This window comes from Vitis riparia, chromosome 17 (genome assembly GCF_004353265.1).
Source record: "Vitis riparia cultivar Riparia Gloire de Montpellier isolate 1030 chromosome 17, EGFV_Vit.rip_1.0, whole genome shotgun sequence".
Classification (NCBI taxonomy): domain Eukaryota; kingdom Viridiplantae; phylum Streptophyta; class Magnoliopsida; order Vitales; family Vitaceae; genus Vitis; species Vitis riparia.
The window spans coordinates 13,404,334-13,432,122 of record NC_048447.1 but is presented as its reverse complement, the minus strand read 5'-3'; the positions used below and the strand labels follow the sequence as shown (position 1 = coordinate 13,432,122).

General features: G+C 34.4%; 4 protein-coding genes across 5 annotated transcripts; 3 read left to right on the top strand and 1 right to left on the bottom strand.

The window, feature by feature from the left end:
* Positions 1 to 4,724: 4,724 nt before the first annotated feature.
* On the top strand, positions 4,725 to 5,786 carry LOC117905039 ((-)-isopiperitenol/(-)-carveol dehydrogenase, mitochondrial-like). The gene has a single exon (XM_034817906.1). The coding sequence runs from the start codon at positions 4,889 to 4,891 to the stop codon at positions 5,675 to 5,677; it is 789 nt and encodes a 262-aa protein (XP_034673797.1). The 5' UTR covers positions 4,725 to 4,888; the 3' UTR covers positions 5,678 to 5,786.
* Positions 5,787 to 6,922: 1,136 nt separating this feature from the next.
* On the top strand, positions 6,923 to 8,176 carry LOC117903935 ((-)-isopiperitenol/(-)-carveol dehydrogenase, mitochondrial-like). The gene has a single exon (XM_034816447.1). The coding sequence runs from the start codon at positions 6,926 to 6,928 to the stop codon at positions 7,706 to 7,708; it is 783 nt and encodes a 260-aa protein (XP_034672338.1). The 5' UTR covers positions 6,923 to 6,925; the 3' UTR covers positions 7,709 to 8,176.
* A 2,773-nt stretch (positions 8,177 to 10,949) lies between these two features.
* Positions 10,950 to 13,678, top strand: LOC117934481. 2 transcript variants are annotated; one of them, XM_034856185.1, is made up of 5 exons: positions 10,955 to 11,404; positions 11,844 to 11,977; positions 12,656 to 12,803; positions 12,884 to 12,990; positions 13,249 to 13,678. In XM_034856185.1, the coding sequence occupies exons 1-5, from the start codon at positions 11,107 to 11,109 to the stop codon at positions 13,288 to 13,290; spliced, it is 729 nt and encodes a 242-aa protein (XP_034712076.1). In that variant the 5' UTR covers positions 10,955 to 11,106; the 3' UTR covers positions 13,291 to 13,678. The 2 variants fall into 2 exon arrangements, with proteins under 2 accessions (XP_034712077.1, XP_034712076.1); XM_034856186.1 differs by lacking the exon at positions 11,844 to 11,977 and having other exon boundaries at positions 10,950 to 11,404; positions 12,618 to 12,803.
* A 5,996-nt stretch (positions 13,679 to 19,674) lies between these two features.
* On the bottom strand, positions 19,675 to 22,009 carry LOC117904690 (homeobox-leucine zipper protein HAT5-like). The gene is made up of 3 exons (XM_034817434.1): positions 21,521 to 22,009; positions 20,493 to 20,887; positions 19,675 to 20,391 (listed from the first exon to the last, which is right to left on the bottom strand). Exons 1-3 carry the CDS (start codon positions 21,630 to 21,632, stop codon positions 19,945 to 19,947), a joined length of 954 nt encoding a protein of 317 aa, XP_034673325.1. The 5' UTR covers positions 21,633 to 22,009; the 3' UTR covers positions 19,675 to 19,944.
* Positions 22,010 to 27,789: the final 5,780 nt, after the last annotated feature.

Sequence of the window (27,789 nt, the reverse complement as noted above, 5' to 3'; positions counted from 1 at the left end):
TTCCAGATTTAATATTCAAAACTTCAATTTTCAAATAATTTTCAAAACTTCAATTTCTAAATTTAATTTTCAAAATTCTATTCTCAAATAATTCTTCAAAATTCCAAATTTAATTTTAAAGCTCCAATTTTCAAATATATTTTCCAAAATTTCCAATTTTCAAATTTAATTTTCAAAATTCTCATTTTCAAATAGTTTTTAAAAAATTCTATTTTTTAAATTTAATTTTTAAGATTTCAATTTTCAAATAATTTTCAAAACTCTAATTTTCTTTCAAATAATCTTAATTCCACTCCAGTTTTCAATTTTTTTTTTTTTTAATTCTACCACTTTTCATCATAAATCCCGTTTTTAAATAAACTTGTTACATTTCTTTCAGGTAAGTACTTTCGCAAGTTTTCTTTGATTTTAAAATAATTTTCCACTTTCCTTGATTTTTAATATGCTGTAGACCCCTTTGGAAGTGAGGGGGGCCCAGGGAGACTTTTTTCTCTTTTCCTTCTCCTTTTGCATGACATCTATGGAAGAAGAGAGGGGGAGACCTTCCCATGTATTGGGCTGAGACGTGGACAACCAGCCAGAGGCATGGCTGCCCATGAGGGTGGTTGGGGTCTCCCATGCTGGCTGACGGGGGGGAATAGGAAGGTGGGTGATAGCTGATGAAGGAGAGAGGATTTTTTTCGAGTTTTTTTTTTAGAAGGGTGGAGAGCTGAGGGTGAGAGGACACTCTGAAAAGGCAAGCAAGAGGAGGGAAAGTCGGACCACCTTCATCTAGAAAGTTCAGGTATGGCCATCTCCTCCATTCTTATATTTATTTTTCGCTATTTTTGCTCAGTTCGTGCTGTGAATCTATTCTTCTCTGTTATTGGGCTTGTTGATTATTGCTTTGGCACCATTCTTTCTGAACCCCATGCGCGACCATCCCCTGTAACTCTCCACTCCTTCATCCTCACCACCCATCAGGAACACCACCCTCTCATTTCCATCATCTCTTTCACGTGTATGGAGTCTCATGCATGGCTACCCAAGCCCCCCTCCAAAGCCATTACTAAAGTCTCAAAGTCCACCATTCCACGTGCATGGGGACTGAACATGCATGTCGCCACCTTTCCTCTCTCCATCACCACCTCCTCTCTCTATATCCTCGCCCCCACCATCACCTTACAGACCTCTTCAGTGGCTAGGGAACGGGCAGCAACCAAGCAGCCTCTCGTTCCTCACGAACCTTGTCGGAGCCGCCTTTGGGGTTCGACGCCGTTGCCCCAGTTCAGAGCGCCTCTCTCTATGCCGTTGACGACGACCTGCACGCCGTCCTCTTCGACTGCTTCCGTGGCATGGTTGACGGCGCCACCGACGAAGACGCCCATCTTCTGGTGCCGTGGCCTCGAAAGCCATGCATCTCCGCCGCCTCGGCGCTGCCCTCGAAGCCGCCACCCCTTCCCTCTCCTTTGGGTCGTTGATGGTGGAGGCCTCGTCTAAGGGTGGTGCCTAGATGGAGGTTTGAACCCAAGCCCAAGGTTGTGATGGGGAATGGGTTTTAGGCTTGCCCATGGGTGGTGGTTTGAGCCCAAGCCCAAGTTGTGACAGAAATGGTTGTTTTGGGCTTGCCCATGGTGGCAGGTATGGGCTTAAGTTTGGAACCCATCCCAAGCTTGTTGATAGAGGGGGAGGGGGCCTCATGGCTCCTCAAGCTAGCCACCCTCATGGCCCAAGCCTATGTTGAGCTAGCCCATTTGGTTGCCTCAATTCCAAAAAAAAATCTCTATAAGTCTAACCATTTTAAAAATCCCATGGCTTAATTTAATTTTTCAATAATTAGTTCAAATCTCATTTTCATCCGTTAGAATTATTTATCCCATATTATCTAGCTATTTAAAGTCTAAATCTTTCAAAGAAATCATGTGCTTTAATTTAATTCTTCAATAATTAGTTCAAATCTTATTTTCATCCGTTAGAATTATTTATCCCATACTTATCTATTTATTCAAAGCCTAATCCTTCAAAAATCCAACGCCCTAATTTAATTTTCAATTAAAAAGATTCCACTATTCTTTTTTTTATTTATTATTATTCGTTTAAACATTATTTTTGATAATTAGCGTCATTATTCCATATTTATTTATTTATTTATTTCAATCATTAAAATTCAATTCTTCAAAACCGGATTTCCAAATTTAATATTTAGACTCAAAAATTCCACAATTCACTTTTGTTCATTTAAATATCATTTTTGTTATCATTATTATAAATTCCACGTTTACTTATTTCTTTCTTCTAAAAATTCCAATAATTAAAGTTCAATTATTCAAAGATCCGACTTTCAAACTTAATTTTCAAAATCCCACTATTCACTTTCATCCGTTCAAACATCATTTTTGTCGAAATCCAAGTTTCAAATTAATTTTTAATCTCACTATTCACTTTCATCCGTTCAAACATCATTTTTGTCGAAATCCAAGTTTCAAATTAATTTTTAATCCACTATTCACTTTCATCCGTTCCAATATCGTTTTGATTAATTAATAACATTATTCCATATTTACCTATTTATTTCTCTTAAAAATCTCAATCATTAAAGTCTAATTCTTCAAAATTCCGATTTCTAAATTTAGCTATCTGAAATGCAATTGTCCTATCTCCGAACTTAATTTTCAGTTCCCAATATTCTGATTATCGTATTTGCCCAGTTACTCATTTGTTATCGTCATTATTTTTGTTACCATTTTATTTGTTCATTTCTAAAAAGTCCGCCTTCAAATGATTTTCAAGATTTCCAATTTTCATAAATCAACTTTCATAATTTCTACTTCTCAAATAACTTACGATTCTGATTTCTTTCAAAATTTAACTCCCAAAGTCCCAATTTTCACAACTTAATCTTTCTTTAAGATCCCGAACCCTCAAATCGTTTTCAAAATTCCAACTTCTTTCAAATTCAATTTCTAAAATTCTCATTCTCACATTCAACCTCTAAAAGTCTTATATTCAAATAAACTCTAAAACTCCAATTTTTTAGTGATCTTCGAGATTCCAATTTTTCAATTAAATTTCAAAAATCTAATTTTCTCTCAAATAGTTTTAATTCCACTCTGGTTTTCAAACGATTTTCTGCTCCTCTTGATTTAATAAGCGTGAACGAATTTTTCATAATTCCATAATAATGGAATCTATGACATTAAGTCATGCTAAATAAACGGGCTTTGGTGGGGGCCCAACATGGGTGACTTTATGATTGATTGATTGATTGTTTGATTGGATTACCATACATCCTACTCTCTAACATGCATGAGATTATTTCTTAATTGTGCACTAACCGCTTTCTTGATAGCGCATTGATCGTTTGATGCCAAGGTATGCCCCATTCCCACTTTGATCGTTCTTTATTGAGTGTTTTGATTCTCATATGTGCATGATCAATTTGAGTATCCATTGATTTTCCTACTGATTGCCATGTCAACTTCATTTTATTAGTACAGACCCGACTTTAGGGACTTAGAGGGGTGCTATAGTCTTTACCGTACCTTCCCGATAAGTAACCTAACCCCCGAGTCCGATCCGATTTTTCGTAGATCACCTTTTCCAAAATAAGGAGTCGCACTTAGGGTTTTCTTTCTTATTTTATTTACCCTTTTAAAAATAAAACAAAAATAAGTTGCGACTCCAAATCATTTTTCTTAATCAATAAAATCATCATTTTCAAAGTAAAGTCGGGCTCGCCATCGAGTGGGAAACGCATGAGCCGGAAATGCGGGGTCCACATAAGCATAAAGGCAATTTTCATAATTTTAAAATAATGAAATTTGTGAGATTAATTCATGCAAAATAAATTGGGCTTTGGTGAGGGTCCAACATTCATAACATTTTTTTTGAAAATAATTCAAGTGAGTTGCATGATTGATATTGTTTGATTTTGATTAGTTTTGTGTGAGACATTTTACACTTATCATTGTGCACTAACTTTGTTTCATGATAGCGTTTTATTATTTACTACTAAGATACGATCTCATTCACACTTTGCTTATTCTCATGCATGATTCGATTTATTGTTTGATCATTTTATTGGTATCCATTGATTTTCTTATCAATTGTCATACTTGTTTCACCTTATTTAGTAGAGACCATTTTTAGGGACTTAGAGGGGTGTTATAAACTTCTTATTGTACTTTCCCAATAAGTAACATGACCCTCGGACCTGACTCGATTTTTCATAAACCTGTTTTTCCAAATAAGGAGTCACATTTAGGGTATTATTTCTTATTTTGTTTTCCTTTTAAAAATAAAACAAAATAAGTGACGACTCCAAATTTTTTTAAAAAATAATATTTTTCACTAAATAAATAAAAAGTGAGTTGCGTAGAAGCGCATGCGTGAAATGCGGGGTCCACAAGAATATAACTTTAATTTAGTTTTTCATAAATTAAACTTAATTATACTCCATGTCGATAATGTAATTCAGATCACTACATAATTAAGTTCTTTGCGATAAAATTCAAAATAGTTAATGTTCATATGAATATTTAGCTTGAGAACTTAATCACAATTAAAACTTAACCATAGTTAGATTTAGATTACCGATCAATATGAATGATAGGTGATAACCTTTTACATTAACTTAAACTTTCATACATCTTTCTGTGACTTTGAATCATTTAACGGTTGAAAAACGGGAACCCTGTTCTTTCTTATCAGCACGAGGCTTTGAAAAAGGAGTGGCAATATGAAATGTTCATAAAAAAGTGGACACAAGGAAACCATAGTTTTCCCTATAAATCATTCTGAGTAGTCCTATACCCTCACCTCAACCTTGCTGCCAGCCTGCCGTTGCTCTCTAATCTCAGGAGCCATCTTCATAGTTCATACTTCATGCTCTCAGCCTCACCAAAATTCCATGACAGACCCTACACCTTTTAACAACAAGCTACAAGGTAAAGTGGCTATCATCACCGGCGGCGCAAGCGGCATCGGCGAGGCTACGGCACGTCTCTTCGCCGATCACGGCGCACGAGCCGTCGTTGTCGCCGACATCCAAGACGAGCTGGGCAGTGGCGTCGCCGAGTCAATCGGCTTACACCGCTGCAGGTACATTCACTGTGATGTAACCGATGAGCAGCAGATCAAAGCGATGGTGGAATCGACGGTGAAGATGTTCGGACAACTCGACATCATGTTCAGCAACGCTGGGATTATGAGTATGGGCGACCAGACCATACTGGAGCTGGATCTATCAGCTTCCGACAAGGTGTTTGCAGTAAACTCACGCGGCATGGCGGCGTGTGTGAAGCACGCGGCTCGTGCGATGGTGGAGGGTGGAGTTAAAGGGAGCATAGTGTGCACGGCGAGTGTGGCTGCGACGGTGGGGAATGACAAGTTCACTGACTACATAATGTCGAAGCACGCGGTGTTGGGGCTAGTGAGATCTGCGAGTAAGCAGCTGGGCACGTACGGAATAAGGGTGAATTGCTTGTCACCGACGGCAGTGGCGACGCCAATGCTTTGCAGCGCATTTAAGATGGGCGTGGAGGAGGCGGAGAAATTTTTTGTAGAGGACATGGATTTAAAAGGGAGAGGGGCGGTGCAAGTGAGACACGTGGCGGATGCAGCGTTGTTTCTTGCTTCCGACGATTCTGAGTTTATAACGGGACATAACTTGGCCATCGACGGGGGCTTCCGCCGGTGAGTATGTTACATTTCAGGAAGGGAAGCGAAAAAGCTATTTTCCTTTTCCTTTTTGTTATTTTCAATAAGTTATTTCACATGAAATGTCAGTATCATTTTGGCCAACTCATCTCCCTTTCTAACTTTTAAGTTTTAAGTTCTAAGTTTCTAACACAATCCACGGCTATATGTTCGTCTTGAAAATTATTAAAGTACGGGTATGATTAAAAAATACATAAATTATTACACCGCGATGCACCCAAAAAAAAATCAAATCCACGGTGGAATGGATAATACGAAATCATAGTCAGATTGATATCATGCTCAACAATCTTGAAGTCCCAAGCCACCTGGATCATATAATTCGCGATCTTGAGTTTTCAACCTTTGATTGCCTCAGGGGATGGCAACATGCATGAAGCATATGCATGTGATGGTGGAGCAAGTCATGAAGGAAAGTACTCTCCCGTAAACTTAAGTGATTTTGGTCAAACTTCCTTTTTTTTCACTTAATTTAGCCTAGTCATAATTAATTAATTAATCAAATAAAAAAAAAAACGAAAATTGATCCAGCGCAAAATCTTATGCAAGTTTGCATTTACCAAAACGTTTTTATATACAGAAAGTCAATTATACCCTATAGATGATTGTGGGTGAGGCATAAATTCAAAAGCAGTTGAGGACTTAAAAGGCCATACAGAAAACAAGTTCAGGGAAAGACTATAAAGAAAGTAGTTGAGGACCACAAGGCCAACATCACATCGAAGGTGCATTGCAGTGAGGATGACAAAGTCATATGACACATCTTCAAGGAATAATTAAAAAACAATAAAGTCTTCCTGAAAAAACTGCAAGAGCTTCACCAGATTGATTATTTTATTGTTGTTGATAGGTAAGCTTGCAAGGTCTTGAATTTTTGTCCTTTTTTGTAGTCACTTTATTTTTATTCAGGGAGACTACAAATTAATTGATTAAAAAAAAGGATGAAATAATTTTTATTTTATAAATTTAATCTCTCTTATATTTGGATTTAAAAAATAATTATATTTTATAAAGTCTCGTTTTTTTCTTAAAAAAAAATAATATTTTTTTAAAAGGTCAAAATCAAAATATAAAAAAAAAAAAAATTATGTCAAAAATGGATTATGGTAAAAAATTTGACCAGACAAGTCAAATTTGAAAATTCATAATTCGGGAATAGAAGCATTGAATGATTGTTATAAAAGAGTGTAGGTAGGCCGTAGGCTATATCTCCTTATCATTATACAAAATGGGAGAATCGAGTGTGTGTAAAAACAAATTGGAAGGGAAGGTAGCCATAATTACCGGTGGAGCAAGCGGCATCGGTGAGGCAACTGCACGTGTCTTCTCCGAACACGGCGCACGTGCCATTATCATCGCCGATATCCAAGACGAACTAGGCCAAAACCTAGCCTCATCAATCGGTTCCCACTTCTGCACCTTCATCCACTGCGATGTCACCGACGAAGATCAGGTCAAATCCATGGTGGAATGGACGGTCCAGAAACATGGTCAACTGGATATCATGTTCAGCAATGCCGGAATCGTAAACCGCTCGGATCAGACTGTTCTCGATCTCGAGTTTTCGGCCTTTGACCGCCTCTTCGCGGTGAACGTGCGGGGGATGGCAGCATGCGTGAAGCATGCGGCGCGTGCGATGGTGGATCGGGGTGTGAAGGGATGGATCGTGTGCACGGCGAGTGTGGCGGGAAGCCACGGCATGGGCAGGCGGACTGACTACTGCATGTCGAAGCACGCGGTGGTAGGGCTGGTTCGGTCCGCGAGTAAGCAGCTGGGAGAGCACGGAATAAGGGTGAACTGCGTGTCGCCGCACGGAATTGCGACGCCGATGATGTGCAAAGCGCTGGAGATGGAGGCGGAAGAGGTGGAGAAAGTGTATGAGGCTGGCACAAGACTGAAAGGGGTGTTGAGAGCGAGACACGTGGCGGAAGCTGTTCTGTTTCTTGCTTCTGATCAGTCCGCTTTCGTCACAGGGCACGATCTGTCGGTGGATGCGGGGTTCTCAACTTGATATCCAGGATCCAACATCCCACACCGATGGTTCTCGGATGGTGGAAATGACCCGTCCGTTTGTTTGTGTAGTTGCCACTAGGTGCGTCCAAGACTCCAAACAGATTAGATCAATCCAAAATATCTCTGATGCTCGGCCACTCTTGTGAGGCAATAAGCATAATTTCTCCTCTAATTTAGTTTAAGAAATTTGAAAAAAAATGTTTATTTATTTTCCAAACGGTTGTACTTTTCTAAAAGGCCCCACATCTAAGGACCAAGGTAGCTATTACGCTAGGGAAGACAAATGAGGTCAGGTCATATAATTTGAGGGATAAAGAAAGGGAGGCTAATAATTGTGAAATAATAAAGTGTTTGTATAAAATTGGCAGAGCTTCAGTAGATAGAGGATCCAAAACTTGATTATTTTATTGTTGTTGACCGGTAATGTAAGCTTGTGAGTCTTGGTCTTGAACCCACCATTTGTCCTCTTGTGATGTGAGTTTTGTCCTATTGCTTCCACCTTATTTTCCTAAATTAACATGAAGTTCAATAATTAGAGGGAAATATTCTCTAGGATTGACCTTGTTTTTCAAGAAGATTGTGGAGCTAAGGGGAAAGAAAGTAGTTAGTGTGGTTGAAAATATAGGTAATTATGAATACATTGTTATTTTGATTTTATGAATATATTAAAGATATATTAATGAATATTTTTTATGAACCTAAAATTAATCAAAATTTATGAAAATATAAAGAAAAATTCTAAAAATAATATAATAAATAATAATAGATATTTTAAAGTTGTTTTTATAAAAAAAATTATATATGTACATGATATAATTAATTATATTTTATAATAATATCGTATGTATTGATAAAAAAAATATGAATTTTATAAGTTTATATTTATTATTAAATTATATTAAATATTATTTTATAATAATATTATGATATTTTATTATGTGATAATTGATTATGATATGTTTAATTTTAAAATATATTTAATATTAAAATTATGATTCATTTTAATTCAATTATATTAAATGATATAAAATAAATAATGATATATGAATGAATTTTTTAACATTTATATTTAATTAATATATAAATTATATAAAAAATTATTAAGAAAATTATCATGATAATTTTCATATTTTTAGTGATCAATTAAATTTAAAAATAAAAGAATTAGAATTAATTTATTTATTAATTTTTTTTATATTTTGTTTTTATAAATTTTAAATGTATACAATCTAATGAGACAATTGTGTTTTGGGCCTAGTTGGACTCAAAAATTAAGTTTTGGTCCATATAAGTTTATCATTTAAGCCAAAGACTTAGGTGGTATTTGTTTTTTTACTTAATTCTAAATAGAACCTTAATGCTGTTAAATATTAGGTTGTTTGTTTTTATAATATTTTATTTATATTAAGTATTAAAAAGTAAAAAAAACCAATATGTTATTTTTTCTATTTAGAAAAAGCTATATATTTTGATTTTTTCTATTTAGTAAAAAGTTTATAATAAGTCATAAAAAAGTAGAAAAACAAACAACGTAAATTCTAAAACTAAATTGCTTTTAGCAAAAAGCCAAAAAAACAAACACCACCTTAGAGAAAGTGTGAGAATTGAGAAAAAAGGATATGAATTTTTTATTTTTTCAGAAATAACCTTTACTCACTATGAAAAAAAAAGTAGAAAAACTTTAATTTAAATTTTATTCATTTTGTAAACCTCAATAAAATATAATATAATTTAGTGATTTGGAAAAAAATACACCATTTTCCAAAAAAATAAAAATAAATTATTATTATTATTATTATTATTTAAAAATCAAATATCTTGGAAAATATATATTTTTAAAATTGTGTATAAAAAATAACTAAAAATATGTCAAATTTATTTTTTAAAAATGGTATATTTTTAGAATATATTTTAAAAAAAGTTATTTTCTAAAAATAATAAATTTTTAGAATAATTATTTAAAAAAAAAATTAAGATAGAAAAGCTTGCCAAATATTATGGTAGAAAATAGTTTTGAAAGGTATATTGGTCTTTTCATATTCTATATCCTTCTCATCAATTATGCAACTTAAATAGACCAAAACTTAATTTTTGGATCCAAAACACAATTGTCCCTAATCTAATTAAGGAGTAAGATAATGTAGTGGTAAATCAAAGCTTTATTGGTTTGTTTTGGCTTGGGTTCTAGTCTAGTGCTTGCACCTCCAAAATTGTTGTCCTACTGAGATATCTTCTTAATATTTCCATCGATGGTGGTCTATAAACCGTCTGTGATATATTCCAAAATTTTCAATCATGGTCATTAGAAGCAAATAAAGTGGTGATAGTTGCACTAGAAATTAGGTTTTTGGGTATCTTTTACTCAACATTTGGACTCCAATTGCCTCTATCAACTCTTTGAATGCCTTGGAACAGAGTTAAAACTCTTAATTTTCATTAATTGTTGCATGTTAGCTCTCACATGTAAATATTAGTTCTAAAATAGGACTTGGTATGAATTCAAGTTAAAATGGTATGATTAATATTTATAAGCATGAATAAACTTCTGTTTTAGCTATGAAAATTATAGACTTTTGAATGTTCATCAATGGAAAAATGAGTAATATAAACCCAAAAACTTAGAGAGCGAGAAACCCTTACAACTAGGTAGCGTATACAAGCAAAGAACCAGAGCAACAAATGCAGAGGATGATAGAGGCCAAACACGTAAGATATAGGTTGCCTTCAGATTTTTTATAGATGGTCAAAGTAAGTGGCATCATGATCCCTGTACCACTAAGAGTTTCCAATTTTGGTAACTGCCCTAGGAGTGGGACAAATGACAATTTTGTACGGATACGACGACATATTTCCTTAATTTTGGCCCAAACTAGCCTTCCATCCATGCACAATATATATAAGTTTTTTAAAATATATTTAAAAATAGATTAAAAATATTTTAGATTTCAAATATGTTTTTGTTATATTAAACATCAAAAAATAATTTTTAAAAATGTTTTTAAAAACTATTTTTCTGTCCAAAACACTTAGTCAAAATTGCTTAACATTTACATATCTAATTAGTATACTTTGTGAAACATTTTGAAAGATCACTGCGGTTGGGTTTAAAGGCTAGAGGTTCGTGTCACCGCCTCAAGCCACACAATAAACGGAGGAGTAACAATAAATTGTCAACTATTTGGAAATTTGTGGAGTGAGATGGCCCCTTATCCCTTGCCCCTTCAACCTCTCCAAAGGTTCACTTTTCCACACCCCATTTTGCTTTTCTTTTCCTCCCTCTCTTTTCAACCTCCCCAAAAGTCCATCTGTCACCACTCTGTCTTCCCTTTCCCTCTCTTCAGCGTATGTATATATGCCAGTATAGAAGCTGAAATATAGAGAAACGGGATCTTAAAAATGGGGGTGCAACTCCAGGCTTACTTCCATCACCATCACAGTAGGATCATGATGGCACAACCCCCTCTGTCAATTACATGTGGTTCTTCGAATTCACTGCTTTTCAATGGAAAGAAAGCCACTCTCCGCCTAGATGGATCTCTTGGGCTGCATTTAACCAGTAGAAAAATAGACAGAAGAAGAAGGGACTTTGGCATAGTCGCATCCAGCAATGTGGCTGCACCATTCTGGGATGGATGGAAGCCTGAGAAGAGCTCTGCTGCTCCTTCATTTAGCGACATCCTTTGGCCTTCTGCAGGTAAGACAGCTGATAACTAATGCAAATGCTTGTGTTTCTCTCATTCCTATGATTCCAAGCCTTCTCTTAATATAGTTGGTACCCATCTTATTTGATCCCATGAATCAAATCAACGTTTTTGAAACCTGTTTTCTGTTTTTGAAAGTGAAAGCAGTTTGCCCTTACCCTTTTGAAGAAAATGATAAAAGGGAGTAGAAATAGAAACAGTAGTCTCAAAATGAATGTCAAAGCAACATCTAGAAGCAGGAAAGGAAAAACCCCAGCATTGACTAGGTCCAGATTGTCATAGCATCATTTTGGTAGTGATTTTCTTGGTGTGGAATTGAATTATTCATTTCTTTATAAAACAAACACTGCAAGTGGCAAAAGATATAGCCTCGGATGAGACACTGACACAACACCAAAATGTGTTTGATTTAATTAAAAAAAAAAACAACAGGGGCATTTGCAGCAATGGCAATACTAGGAAAGATGGACCAGACACTGGCATCGAAAGGGATTTCAATGACAATTGCTCCCTTGGGAGCTGTTTGCGCTGTCCTCTTTGCCACTCCCTCCTCCCCTGCTGCTCAGGTACTTTGATTTTTATTTTATTTTTGCTTCAACTAGGAGTCCTTTTATGTAAGGAAGTATGCATCCAATCTACATTGGCCATATAAAATTTAACCAGTTCTGTCAAACGTTTATATCATCGATAATCTCATCTTTTTAGGATTCTACTTTTGCTGCGGCTTATGGAAAATTTAAACACATCCTATGTCAAACCATGAGCCTTTTGTCCACTCTCTGGCCCAAAATTTTTCACAAGTTGTTCAGGACTCCGCCCACCTTGTAAAGACATTATTGAAAGCAGACACAAGTGAAGTTCTAGGCTTATTGAGGATGCATGCACTCCATGCTGTACTAATCTTGAACTAAGCTTCTGTGTCCATCTTGTACTGCAAATATTGCAGTACTTTTGAGTTCTCTACAAGACCACAACCATTTTTGTTTTCACTTTCTGTTAGTCAAAACAGTTTCTCTCAATTGGGCATTGTTTATATGCTTTTAGCGGCACTTCTTCTTCCACAAGATTAAGCATTGTGTGTGAGTTCTTTTCAACTTGAACACCTGAGAAATACTCCAGGAAGAAAAACCTTGTTAATCAATTTGAAGCTAGTATATTCAAATCAACCAATGTAATAAATTTTGACCTTATTTTGTTGAGATGAAGCCTCCTCTGAAGTCACCCACCCCTCTGTGACTCTGCAGAAGTACAATATGTTTATGGCTCAGATAGGTTGTGCAGCCATTGGTGTTCTGGCATTCTCTCTACTTGGGCCGGGTTGGCTCGCTAGGAGCACTGCACTTGGAGCTTCCATAGCTTTCATGATCTATACACGCTCTACACACCCTCCAGGTAATACCCTTAAATACCTATGTCAGTGGATTTGCCCATATTTCTTGTACTGACTGAAAACTATAAAAATTGATGTGTAGCTGCAAGCTTGCCCCTGTTGTTCATTGATGGAGCTAAGTTTCACCACTTGAATTTTTGGTATGCTTTGTTCCCTGGTGCCACTGCTTGCATTCTCCTTTGTCTGATCGTAAGTTCACTTTTCCCTCTACATGAATTTTGACTTTTAACTTGTTCTATCTTTTTGGCATTTTGCAAGAAATTCTGAGCGGAAGAAAGATCCCAAATTTTCTACTCTTTTGCCAATCATTCTGGTGGCTGTTAGAATAGAAGTTGTGCTTCCATCAAGTTTCACACTTAGATTGATAGAATTTCGTTGTTGGCATGGATTTCCATTGATGCATATTCCTTAATCCTTCCTTTTTCTTTCTTCCGCTTTGTGTTGCAGCAAGAGATAGTATGTTACTTGAAGCAGAATTTCAAATTTTGATGCGTGGCACAGCCTCATTTTGTCAAACTCATTAGAGTTCGGGTAGCCTTTTCAATACTGAACTGTAAGCATATTGAAAGGTGAAAGGGGACTTACTCACCAGATCTGAGACTGACTGATGAAAATTTAAGCTTCTGTAGTCGCCAAGATTAAACAGTCATCTAACTCCAAATAGTTGTATAAAAAAGGTTACACCCAGGTTCAAAATCTTGGAAATGAGTTCATTCACAGAGCAATTCTTAATGCCTCAAACCCTGAATAAAATGACAATATTGTCTACAAGTCTCTTGTTTTAGCCATCTTTGCTGTCACACACTTCCCATTGTATGTGTTTACTTTGTTCTGCTCCACTGGACATCAAATAAGGATTAAGCATGTTTTCTCCTAAGGATCTGATTAAAAAAAAGAAAAAAAAAGAAAAAAGAAAAAAAAAGAGAGAGTTCATGAAGTCCCCCATATCCCTCTTCCTTAGGCATGTTTTGCACTATCATGTGTTACATCCATTTGTAGATTGTTAGTCTAGTGTATACTGCGAACCCATATCTTGATAGTTTAATCTTAGCTCTTGTTGGTTTTGATAGAAACAAAGTGTAGAAACTCTCAGCGTTGAGGAATCTGAAGTGATCTATATTTAATTAAGCTTCAAAGTACTTATTTATATAGCTAGCTTAAAACATAAAAACATAAAAAATAGCAACAAACTTGCTACCTATAGATACTTCCTAAAGAATAGAAACAAACCAACAAATACTTCCTAAGGAATAGGTAAATCTTCCACATGACTAACTTATTTGACTACTTCCACTTCAATCTACTCAACTTCATGTCAGCAGCTCCTAGGACATGTCATTCAACACTCCTCCTTGTCTCTGGAGCTGCAAACTCCAAGCCTTTACCTCAAGAACTCATATCTAGCTTTGGAAAGTGGCTTGGTTAAGATATCAACATTCTGACTTTCTTATCTAATTTGTCTCTCTTAACATGTGGAATATAAGAGAAACAAAGACAACCAAATGTTTTTAAATTTTGCAGCCTTGGTTTATAGTCATACCATGCTTCAAATGGAGTTTTTTGTTGCAAAACTTTTGTTGGCAGTCTATTCCTATTAAGCAGAAAGGCTAATGTATGTGCAACCTCAGCCTAGAATTACTTTGGCAGCCCTTTGTCATGCAACAAACACCTTGTCATTTCCTTAAGTGTTAAATTTTTCCTCTCAACAACTCCATTCTGTTGAGGGGTATAAGGTGTTGTAAGTCGGTGCTCAATGCTGCCATTCAGTGATGGTGTTCTCTAAGGTCCTCCCACATCAGTGTGTACTAACTGCAACTTCTGAGTAACTCTCCATGCCTTATTTTGTGGGAAAGGAAGTCTTATTTGTTTCTCGTACTGACATGCTACACAAGTAGGAGGCTTCACCTCTAATTCAGGCAAGCCTTCTCCAAGATCGTTCTTCTTCATAAAGAGAAGGGCAATATGATGAAAGTGCCCCAAACGCCTATGCCAAAGCATTGTATTGCTTTCTTATTTGTGAATTGCAACCTGCTCTTCTTGCATCAAATCCAAGGCAAAGCTTTTGCCTTTCATTTGGACTATAAATACCTCTCTGCTTTGTGCATTAGCAATCATGCAATGATTATCCTCAAACAACACCTTATAACTTTTTTCTAGCAGCTGACCAACACTCAATAGATTTTGATTAATCTCAGGAACATATAAGACGTTAGAGATTAATTTCAAACCTATGTGGCCTTCAATTGCCACTGTTCATTTGCCTTTTACTGCAAGATGTGCTCCATTTCCAATTCTAACTTTGGAAGTAACAGTTTTGTCAAGTTCCTTAAAGAACCCTTGATCATAAGTCATATGGTTTGTACAACCACTGTCTATAATCCAAGTTTCTAGGGAGCCGTTAGTGGCAAAGCATGATACCACAAACAGTTCCTCATCTTGAAGTTCTTCCACAACAACCTTGACTTCTCCTTACTGTTGTTGAGATTTGCATATCCTTTCCACATCCTCTAGCTGACCACACTTGTGACATCTTACATCCGGCCTCCACCAACACCTTTTTTTGTGGATGATTGGATTTTTTACAGTAAGGACATGGTGGAAACTTTTGAGTGTTGTTGCTGCTATTATTGTTGCTTTGCATCTCTTTCTTGTACTGAGATATGGCCTGAAATGCACCCTCCACAGATCCTTCTTATCTCATAAGCTTTCTTTGTTCTTAAGCCTGTAATGCATTCAACAATTCTGCCAAGGTGATACTTGACACATTTTCTAGAGATGATATTGTAGTCTCAAACTTTCCAGGAACTATTATAAAAATTTTATGAACTATTCTAGAATCAGAAAAGTCAGTACCAAGAAGTCTTACTTTGTTAACAATACTAAGGAGTCTGTCTGAGTAATCCTTGATTGTTTTTTATTCTTTCATCATTTGCATCTCAAATTCTCTAATCAGGTTCAACACTTGCATACCTTTGACTTGTTCATTTCCTTCATATTCCTTCTTCAGGAAGTTCCATATTTCATTTGCTGTCTTTAGTGTCATGATTCTAGTGAAAATTGTAGATGAGATAGTTGCAAATAGACTAGCTTCTGCCTTTGATTTCCTTTGCCTCATCTCATTGTGTAGTTTTATCTAAGTCATAGTTGGATTGTTGGACAGAGGAGGAACTTCATATTCCTCACTACCAGCTTCTTACATATTACTAGCATCAAGGTAGGCTTCCATACGGACAACCCACACTTGATAATTTATTTCATCAAACACTGGAGGTGTCAGTGCATTCATTGAAGCTTCTGAGGTCATTATGGATATTGTTTGTAGGTTTTTTAGGCTCACTCACCTCACAAGTTACTCAAGAACTTGACTCTGATACCAATTTGTTGGTTTTGATAGAAACAAAGTGTAGAAACTCTCAGGAAGCAACATAACGTTGAGGAATCTGAAGTGATCTATATTTTATTAAGCTTCAAAGTACTTATTTATACAGCTAGCTTAAAACAGAAAAATATAAAAAATAGCAACAAACCTACTATCTATAAATACTTCCTAAAAAATAAAAACAAATCAACAAATACTTCCTAAGGAATAGGTAAATCTTCTACATGACTAACTTATTTGACTACTTCTACTTCAATCTACTCAGCTCCATGTCAGCAACTCCTAAAACATGTCATTCAACGGCTCTAGGTGAATTAGTAGCTTAACACAATATCATAGCTTTAATTAATTCGAAAAAAGCTTAGACAATGAAAGATTACCTCCATGGAATAAGGAAAAAAAAATTATCCAAAGGGTCACATGTATATCACGGAACTTGGACTTCGGGTCATTTGAGCAGGTTGTGACATATAGCTTCCTTTTAAGGGTCATTTCTTCTTTTAGGTTTAGTTTGTAGTAAACAGAATGTCAAAAAGTATATTGAGATAGTTATATTTTTATGGTATGACCTAAAAATTTAGTAACATGCAAGGAGATTTAAAACAGACTTGGGGTATTAAAAATGTGGGATGCGACCTACCATATGAGATCAAATATCTTGCCAAAGTTGTGATTAAACAACATATGAACAAAAACATGTGAATGGCCTCATTCATCACATGATTAAATGGTCCCATATCTTGGCCCCAAAACAATTCCAAACCTTGACAGCTCTTGGGCTCAATCAGAACCTTGGAGTACACCTAAGCAACTGCATTAGTCTTTCTAACACCATTCCCACTTATCAAAAGTTGATTTATGATAGATACATACCACTTTAAGAGAAGTATTCCATGAATGTGAAGATATGTAGGAATAAAATAGTAGATGAAGCCCCCACAAATGGGGCTAATAAGTCATAACCACCATATCTGCACTCCAGGGTTAAGATATTTTGATGAAGCAGAATGGGATGAGGATGAGGATGAGGGGCATGAGAGCATGAGGGCATGCATACATGGGGCTGTCTTATTATTGGTGGAGAAAGTCTGTTGGTGGGTCTCACAATGCACAACAACTCATACATTCGTAAAAGTGGATAATAAATCCATATGGAATAATCGTAAAAAGGCACCTTATGAATAAAGTGATAACCACAAAAATTTTAAACTTGCACTTTATAGGAAGCAAGTTGAACACGGCTCTTGATCTTTCTCATGAGTCACATGTAGATAAGGGCTTGTTTGGATTGAATTCTAAGATTGATTTTTAGGTTATGTTAAAAGTTATTTTAAAAAAAAATTGATATAGTTCTTATATCTATTTGATTATTTTATTTAGTGAATTTAATATTCCGATTTCATATTTAATAAAACCTTTATACTATTAATATTTTTTAAAAAAATTTAATTTTAATTTTTTAAAAATAAAATAAAAATTAAAATGATGGTAAATCTATGATTTCAAAATTAGTATACGATTCTTATTTGCAAGAACGGAAACTGTTTGTAAGAAATTTATTATGATTTGGGTGATAAAAAATACCACGTAATTTGTAGTGTGGGAGATTTGATCTGCGATTCAGCTTTTATGCCACAGTTGTTACAGTTCAACAGGAGGTTCAGTCAAGGCGGCAATCATCATCAGAAGTGACAGCCACGTGTTTGGTGGGCCAATTGAAAGCAACCGTACACGTGTGACATCACCATGATTGAAAAACCTATACCCTTAATCTTCGCTGCGGGTCCTACTCTCGTACATCGCACCCATCACATGCTTATCTGTAAATTCGTCGAGTGGTGGGACCTCATTCTATGATCAACGCTTGAGATCGAATTTCACCGGCCTCTGACACGTAGCATATGGAGGTTACATCAGAAGGACGTGGGGCCCAGCACAATAGAGATTCCATAGTTGATGTGATTGGCGACGTGGACGCTTATTTGACGAGACTGGTGACACGAATGTTTCTTGACATGCACGTGGCACGCTTCTATTGCACGTCCTCGTGTATGGAGTTGAGATGCTCTGTGGCAGGTGTGGAAAAGTGCGGAAATTACCACTTGTCGTTATACTGATGGATATAAGAAGATGAGTCTTTACTTTTATTTATTTATTTATTTTTAAATTTTTAATTTTATTGTTTCTTATAAAGATATACAAGGATGGATAGGGTCAACTGTCACACTGCTTCCCCATGTGAAATTTAGATGGTTTTGGCAATGCCCATGACACGTATTTTAATTTGTAAAATAATTAAATTTTTATACATAAATAATTTAAATGATAAATATGATTTAGAAATCAGCCGAGACAATTTTGAGTTGAGTTGTGTTGTGTTGAGATGGATTATGCATGAATGTCCATTACGATAACTTTTCATTAATAGAAATGAAAAAGTAGAAGACAAGGTTCCCTATAGGATACAAGTGGGAACATCACCATCGACTATGGACCCGACACTTTTCCTGAATGGACCCCTGACTCAATGTTCATGCCACCATGCCACTGCTGCTCTACAGCTTTCCTTCTACTCGTTCTCTGAAGCTATGCATGTACAGTTTTTACTGAATTAATCTCACCATGTTAATTTATGCTTTTCCATTCCGGTATACAAGCAGAGCAGCAGACAAATAACAGCTAAGAGGATTCAACTGCTTTTCTACTTGCCAGACAAGAAGATTAAATACAACTCATCCCAGTTTTTGGTCCCAAGTATTAAGAGCCAGCTGCATGGGTGATGTTCCCTCTTCTCTTTATCGCATGAACACCTGTTTCTTCCCCATGTTGCAGCCTAAAAATCTTCTTGGCTTTACTTGTCAATTATCCCATGAAGAGTTACAAAATCAAGCCAATCATCCCATGAAAACATACAAAATCACCCGTCAATTCCGGGTTCACGCCTGTCCCATCTGCCATTCCAGTGTCTCATCCCATCATGGCTCTGCGCTTCCACGCTCAAGCAGATCATCCTTCTTCATGCCTATCACCACTGCCCTGCAATATACAGGGCAACCCATTTCTCACATTGCCCCAGCTCCTCCTCTGCTTTCATCTTCGCATGTCTAACTTTCTCCTCCTATTCCATTAATCTTTCTTTATTCACAAACAGAATTTTGCAGTAAAACATAGATGATCTTAATGTCCTTCTTCCTCCTTCATGATCAAATCCTGAAAACGAAAGAAGCTCCTTTTCCCCACCTCATGATCATTCATCTTCATTGATGCTTCTATTTTTCAAATTAGTATAGTTTTAACCCTGCCCATCTGACCACCTTTTAATTCTAGGGGAGCCCTGCTCACTGTGGTCTAGATTTATCACTTCAAAGCATAGAATATAACAGGGTTATGTGAAAGGTGTTCTGAGCAAGCCAATGCTTGGGACTTTGAGTGGAGTTGTTGCATTTTCATGGAATAATTTAGGGGTATGTTAAATCACTTTCTTCATCGGAATATTCAGACAAAAGGAATGAATAGTATTCTCGACAAGCTTTCCCCATGGAAAGAACTTATTTATTCACATTCCAAACAAAAAGCTTCACTGACCTCCAAAGAGCCCCAGTGAAAAGGAAATTACAAGGGGGGCAAGAACCAGAGATAAACTAAGATGGAAACCCACCACCACATCTGGATGGGGGTGCCAAAGTTTGATTTCTTACTTATTTATGCTTACCATTGTAGCATGCTTGGAACAAAAAGGAGGAGGCAGGAAAAATATGTACTTTTCAATAGGACCAGGACCAAAAGGCATGATCTTCAACCGGGAATCCAAAACTACAAGGATTTGTGGGAGGGTCGGGGTAATCAACATCTTCAAGCTTTGGAAAGATGTATGATGGAGGCAACAGGCTTTTGCTGAAGTTATCTTCTTCATCCTGTGACACGTCTGATTGGTCAGCTTCAAAAACATAAGAAGAATCGCCAGGCTCTGGAAGAGCGGAATGGCCCCCATCGGCATAATGTGGACTGTCTGAATCAAATACATCGCTTTTTGTTGAACTAAGATCTTCCTGTTTGCAGACCACTAATGAGACTTTGGATACTTCACCCTCAGAAACCGAATCAGCAACCACCACCTGAGGCAGTGCTTGGGATAGGGTGTCAGTATTAGACACCTCCAAGTTTCCCCTCTCCTTCTCTTTGACGAGCAGTTTGTCTGTGAGGAGAATAACCTGATAAAAACAAAACATATATATATATATACATAAAAATTCATCCATTGTGGAAATGTTCAAAGCTTACTACAATAATCCATGGGGAAGGTGATGATTACCTCAGTTTTTAGTTCATCCTTCTCCTTTAGGAGGTTTTCATACTCAGCCTTAAGGCTGTTATAGCTAGCTTGCAAGGCGCCAAAGTCCTTCTCTAGCTGTTTGGTCTTCCACCGCGCTCTGCGGTTCTGAAACCATATGGCAACTTGCCGAGGCTGTAAGCCAAGGTCCTTTGCAAGCTGGACTTTCCTTTCTGGTTCAAGCTTGTTCTCCACCTCAAAATTCCTCTCGAGAAACTGGACTTGGTCGGCTGTAAGTCGCCTTTTCTTTTCGGGTTGGTGGAAATACTCATCCAAGTCCTCGTCTCCATTTTCATCATGATCAAACTGGCAGAAGAAGGGATTATCGGGTCTCTTTCCCGCACGAACATCTTCAAAGCTCACCATGGATCTCGAACCTAAACCAGAGACACCCAAAACATTATTCCACATCCTTTTATCAATGGCCACAACTTCACACACAATTCAATTCCCCATTTCTTGAATTCCTTATTAAGGAATCACTCCTTACACGGTTTGTGGAAAAACACATATAAGTCTGTCCAAAAATAGTGAATTTGGCTGGCCCTATTACCCACATTGGTTGCTTTATGGCAAATCAGAACCTTCAGAAAAGTTTCTTCTTGTTCTTCCCTTTTTAAAATCATCATATGTTCTCTGAGTCTAAAACTATAATTCAGAAACTTAAAAGAATTACAGTGGGACACAAGCACGAAACAATCAGAGAAATTGGCTGATGCACTCCAATTTCCCATGTAACAGAGGGAAAATAAAACACCTCACAAGTACAACAAAGAAGGGAAAAAACAAAAATAAAGATAACTGAACCTTACCCGTCAACGCTTTTCCCGGAAATTTATTTTTTCCGGCGAAGCAAACAAATCTAAAAGAGTAAAACTTTGCAATAAAAGGAAATGAATTACAGAGATGAAGCACAAAGATGAAAGCAAGAGAACTTGATTATGATCAAACACCCAATTCATGCAAGTGGATCTGCATACAAAGAGAGATAAGAGATAAAGATAGAGTACCAAGAAAAGAAGGAGAAGAGGCAGAAAGGAAGAGAGCATCAAGAGGCTGAGAAGAACAAGGGACCCTTTGGTTCTGAAGCATCACTGCGAGATTGACCCTCCCACTTGCCATACTTACAACTCTCCAGACTAATTCTCAAGCTCCCATAGCTTCCGAATTTCGACGAACGAAGGCTTCTGAATCAACCAGGATCTAGAGCTTGTGACGGAAGAAACTGGTGATGATGATCTCAGTGATGTGGGAAGTGTGGGAACAGCGAGAACAGCTCACCCCCATCACTCAGAAGACGTAGAAGGGAAGGGTGTCGATTCTTGGAAGGGTTTAAAGAGAAATCTCCGGCAGCGCCGACGGCTAATGTTTGGGTGTTTGTGAAAGTGAAAGGGAGAGGGAGAGACTGAGGAAGAGAGATGCGTTGCTGTGGAAGGAAGACTTCGAAGTGGGGAGATGGGGATTATTATTAAATTTATAATATAAGCGTTGGGTGGGAGGGAATGTGCTCATTCTCTGCTTCCATTAATGCCCCTCCCATGGCTGATTCTTCCCACACGTACTCACCTATTGTCTTTGATTTTCCCTTTATCAACAGGGCAACTGTTGCTCTCCCTCTTAATACTTTCCTTCTCATCTCAAGCCAAATGGAAATTTTACTATACATTCATTTCTGCTTTCATCTTCAACAAACAGCAATTTATTCAAATTACTGTTTTACAATGATTTCCACATTCGCCTTCCAGAAACAACAAAACACTTTTGTGAAAACATTTTTCAACCCATCAATTTCATTTCAATGACCTCAAAAAACCTAAATGGGTATATAAAAAGAATTGCCATAAAAGTTTTCTAGAACTTTGAAAAAAAAATATATGACCCAAGATTAATTAGAATGCTGGAAAGTGTTTTTATTTATACTTTAAATATTTAAAAAAAATTAAAAATATTTCTAAAAATTACTATCCAACACATTATTAGAGGACATTTTAACAATAATTTTATTTAAAGTATTTTTAAGACACCTATAAAATGTTTTTCTAGTAAATATAAGTGATTTTTAATCACACAAATGATTTTTAAAAATTTTAAAAATATTTTTAAAAATTTATTGAACATTTTTTTGAATATATTTTTTAAATTAAAAGTGTTTTATAAAATTATTATCAAAGATATCATAATAATAATAATTTAAAAAAAATCTTCATTTTTTCAATTCACTTGAGAATATATATATATATATATATATATATATATTAAATTGAATTTTTTTATAATAAAAATAAAAAGAAGAAAATTAATGAACAAACATAAATTGATTATTCAAATTCTTTTTCATATTGTTACAATTTATAATAAAAAAAATTAACAATCTACTTAAAAATTACGACGGTTTGACAATACGTGACAAAAATAAATATACTTTTGTTGTAAAAAATAAAAACAAAATTGAAAATGATCACAATATCCTCAAATATTATGCATTTTATTTATGATACTTATCAGTGGTTGGTAACTAGTAAAAGGGGGCAGGCATGGAAGGGACGGTTTGGTCAATGAGGAGGATACAAGAGAGCAAGGTGAACCGGAATAAGAAAGGAAAGAACCGCATCCAATCAGTCCCTTTCATGCCGGCTCTGTCCCAAAATTAAACCCGGCTCAGGCTTACCCAAATCACTCACCTGGACCGGCCGGATCGTGTTCCCATATTCTTAGCTTATCCATCATTATATATAGTGTGTTTTTGGAATTATATTAAACTCTTATTTTATGTTTATTTCTCAAAATATATATATATATATATATATATATATATAAAGAAAACAATTATAAAAATTAATTTTTTAGTTTAATTTTTCATATAAAATATAAAATTAAAATTATTTAAATTTTATATATTTTCAAATTACTTGATATTAAAAATATATTCAAAATACAAAGAAATGACTATTTTTAATGGGTTTTTTTATCTCTTGATTGGCTCAAAAAAAAAAGAAGCAACTTTTAATTACCAAAAACCCTTTTTTAAGTAATTGGTAATGTCTTTCAAATCTTTTTATTAATTTTCAAAACTTTCCAAAATTTAGGATTTGTTTGAAACTGATTTCGAAAATAATTTTAAAAAATAGTTTTTAAAAACTATTCTATGAAACAAAAATATATTTGAAAACATAAAATGTTTTTATCTCGTTTTTAATATATTATAAAAATAAATTTTATATCAATGCTTTATTTTTAATTATTCTATATGTCATTTCTTAAAATAATTATTTGAAAATAATAAAAAATAATTAAAAGATGTTATTTAAAAACATTTTATTTTCTATTCCTAAGAATAGAAAACAAAAAAAAAAGTTTTTGTTTATTAAACGTATTTGTTATATTTTTTTTGTTTTAAATAATAAAAAATTGTTTTAGAAAATAGTTTTCAATCTCTATCAAATTATGAAAATATAAAAAATAAAAAATAAAAACTAAAAAGCAAGATGGGGTAGCTGAATTGTACAACCTTATCCCGGAATAATAGGCATATCAATGAATGGCGTAAATCCATGTCTCAAATGGTCACTTCAATTATGAGAATGTGAGAATCATATTAGATGATTAAACTTCTCAAGACACGTCTCTTGGGATCAAGACCTAAAGCTAATCCATTTGCATATAAATATCTTTTTGCAGCTTTCACTCACTCAATCATTTAACTCTTGCATTCCCTTTTTCTCTTCATTTTACTCCTCGGCTATTCAACAACTAAAGAGGTTTCATAGGAATTAAATAATATGGTTAGTCCAACATATTTATAACCCGAATTCAAATTTAATTGGGTTTGGACTAAGATCGTGTTTATTTTTTGAATGAATAGAAAAAATTTATTGATATTGATTAACATAATTAAAATAAATTTATTATTAATAACTTTAATTTAATTATATTGATTGATATCAAAATATTATTTTTAATTTAATAGAAAAAATTAAATATTTTAATTTTTTTTATTTAACTAAAAAACAAACACCACCTAGACCCCCGAAAGAATATTTGACGTTTATGTTAAATACGTGGATATCATAAAGAAACACGAGATGGCAAAAATGCCGGAGAAAATTCGTTCCTACAAGTCTAAAATCAAATCATGTTCCTTGTATAGCGGGACAGAGTCCCATCAGATATTCTTTTGCGTTAATCCAAGGGGGAAGGACTAAAGTAAGACCAAAGAAAGACGTGAGTTAATAAAGCTTCACTAATGGTAATTGACTTGAGGCTCTGCAAAATGAGTGGAGGGCCTTTAACACTCCCTTTAGTACAATGAGGGAAATTTTCTAATAATTAGATAATACCCATATATGCAAATTTTAATTTTGAAATCTAATTTTAGAAAATCTTATTGAAGAAATTTTTTATTCAATTTTTTGATAATATTTTATTTTTAAAATTTATTACCAAAAAAAAAAAAAAAATCTTTTGTTACTGAAAGGTAAAAGAGGAAGAAGGTGGGGTGGCACGGCAACCAAGAAGGAAAAAAGGGAAAAAGTTAGTGCCCCTTTGAACGCTTTTTCTATAAAGTTATACTTAATATAAAACTCAATATTATAAAGAAAAACAAGAAGAGAGTAGAGAATTGATGGTGGTCAATTGTCCTAAAGAATAGTGTTTTTTTTTATTTTTTTATTTTATTTTAGATAAAAAAAAAATCAATAATATAAAAGAAAATAAGAGAGAAGGAAACTAAAAAATTGATTGGATGGTTAATTGTAATACAAAATAGTTTTTTTTCTAAAAAAAAAATAAACATAAAAATTAAATACAATTAAAATTATTTAATTTTTATATAAAAATTAAAATAAATGAAATAAGTTTAAAGCAAAATATTTTATTAAAATTAAATTTATTCTTTTTTTTTTTTACTTTCCTTTCATTTTTATGTTTTTTCTCTATTTTTTTCTTTCATATTTTCTGTGAGGTTATATTTGGTTCTTGAAAAATATTAAGAAAAAAAAAGTAAAGAAAATGATTTTCTTATTTTGATTCCACTATAAAAAAAAAACAAAAGAAAATTAAATATAATTAAAAATATTAGTTTAAAATTTATGTATTTCTAAATTATTTAATTTTATATAATAAAGGAAAATAAGTTAAATAAGTTAAAAAAAGCATATAAAAATAATTTATTAATTTTAAATCTTTTTTTTCCTTCACTATTTCTTTCTTTCCATTTTCTTTCTCTCAAATTTTCCCTTGCACTTTCCGAGAACCAAGCATAATCTTAGTCTATGTTTGATTCCGAAAAATATTAAGGAAAGAAAAAAAAAATTAAGAAAAATGATTTTTGTCTGTTTGGTTTTATTATTAAAATTATCAAAGAAAATCAAATATAATTAAAATTACTTATAAATTTATACATTTTAAAATCATTTAACCTTTATATAAGGGAGAACAATAAAAAAAAAAAGTTTAAAGAAGCATATAAAAATAATTTATAAGCTTCGAATCTTTTTTTTAATTTTTTTATTTTTTCTTTCATTTTACTTTTCCTCCTTATTTTCTTTCCATTACATTTTCCTTCAATTTTTCTAAGAACCAAACATAGCCTAAAAAATCAAATATAATCTTTAAGGCATTTTTAGATATTTTTTTTAGAGTGTTTTGAGAAATATTTTAAAATATAAAATTTATATGGTAGAAAGATAGGTGGTACATCCAAATTAAAATTAATATTTTTTATATTTAATATCCTAAATATGATTTTTTTAAACCACTTTTAAAAACTAGGTTTTTTTTTTTTTTTAAGAATTATTATATCCAAAAGTAATTTTTAATGACCGGACACACATTTATTCAATTGTTGAAAAGGGACGATGATCAAAATGTGATATAATGGGGAATCAAGTAGAATTTTCCATATCAAAAGTGAGGTGGTGGTTGGTTTTTGGTTGAATAGAAAAAATTAAAATATTTGATATTTTTCATTCAACTAAAAGTAACTCATTAACATAAATTAATATAATTAAACTAAATTTATTGATAGTAAATTTATTTTAGTTATATTGGATAATATGATAGAAAAAATTAAATATTTTATTGAAAAAAAAAAAATAACAAACTTCACCTGAGTGTTAGTAACTTAGTACACTAGAATAGAGAACAATGGGCCCAACTTCGTCCTCGGCCAATAAAGTGGCCGCCCGCCGCCCCTGTTTTGAGAAAACGGACTCATTTTTCTGAGGCACTCATCATCCATGCTCTGTCTAACCAAAAATTAAACTTCCCTGTCTCGATGAACATTGCTGAATTTGACTGACAATGACCTCAATTCATATCATACCACACACGCTTCTGCTTAATATTTATCTCTATCTAAACAAAACTTAAGTCGCTTTTCTATCTTTTGGCTCACAATTTTTTAAAATTAATACCACCCATCATTACATCACTCTTTATCAATTTTTCTTTTCTTTCTTTCTTTTTTTTTTGAAGGAAATAAAATGAGGTCACAACATGGAAAAGAAGGAAAGGAAAAGGGACATTGACTTAACCCTTTTTAATGGCTATCTTAATTGTTTCGTGTCCTTTCTGTATTAACTATTTCGTTAATCATTAATTTGGTTTTCATAATCCTAAGTGACAATTAATGTATTGTATTTATTTATTTATTTAGTGGGGACAAAAAAAAAAGAAAAAAAATGAAGGCCAAGTGATCAGTACAAAGGGAAAGCCCACATGTACAGTGACAATGGGTCGTGGAAAGAAATTAGCCCAACCAAATAATAGATCGATTTTTTGTGGAAGCCCATTTTTCAGTCCTTGGATTTAAAGCTGAACACAAAATAAAGAGCTTCATCATATGCACCCTGGTGAAATATGGCTACATGTATGATTGTTTAAACCCTAAACCACAAACCCGAAACCTGATAAAATTAAGTTGGACTAAACCTTAGTCAGAAAAGAAATCATGGATTATTTTGAAAGAAGCTAAGGCATCACCAGCAGGGATTGAAAGAGGGGAAAGAGATCTGTTTCTAATAGATTGTGACAACATTTAAGTGGGTATGCAACAACCCATTCCCCAAAAGCCTCCAATGCGAGGGTTCAACCCCTAATCAAGTAAATCGTCTAACTAATCACACTGAAAGCTTTTGTGAATGTTAGTGGCCCATGGGCCATAAGACAGGGACCCGAGACGCATGGGTCAATGTTCTGGTGATCTCACCAGGGTCCAGGGATGTAGGACTCACCACGCCATTCCAACCAACTTATATGGCGGCCAAAAGCTGAGAGCCCA

Excerpts from the sequence above, each read along its gene's own strand:
- LOC117903935 (XM_034816447.1), top strand. The coding sequence starts at position 6,926 with ATGGGAGAATCGAGTGTGTGTAAAAACAAATTGGAAGGGAAGGTAGCC.
- LOC117905039 (XM_034817906.1), top strand. The coding sequence starts at position 4,889 with ATGACAGACCCTACACCTTTTAACAACAAGCTACAAGGTAAAGTGGCT.
- LOC117934481 (XM_034856185.1), top strand. The coding sequence starts at position 11,107 with ATGGGGGTGCAACTCCAGGCTTACTTCCATCACCATCACAGTAGGATC. Across the intron at positions 11,405-11,843 it reads CATCCTTTGGCCTTCTGCAG|GGGCATTTGCAGCAATGGCA; the intron begins GTAAGACAGCTG and ends AAAAAACAACAG. Across the intron at positions 11,978-12,655 it reads CCTCCTCCCCTGCTGCTCAG|AAGTACAATATGTTTATGGC; the intron begins GTACTTTGATTT and ends GTGACTCTGCAG.
- LOC117904690 (XM_034817434.1), bottom strand. The coding sequence starts at position 21,632 with ATGGCAAGTGGGAGGGTCAATCTCGCAGTGATGCTTCAGAACCAAAGG. Across the intron at positions 20,888-21,520 it reads CTCTTCTCCTTCTTTTCTTG|GTTCGAGATCCATGGTGAGC; the intron begins GTACTCTATCTT and ends TCTCTGGTTTAG. Across the intron at positions 20,392-20,492 it reads AGGATGAACTAAAAACTGAG|GTTATTCTCCTCACAGACAA; the intron begins GTAATCATCACC and ends TGTTTTTATCAG.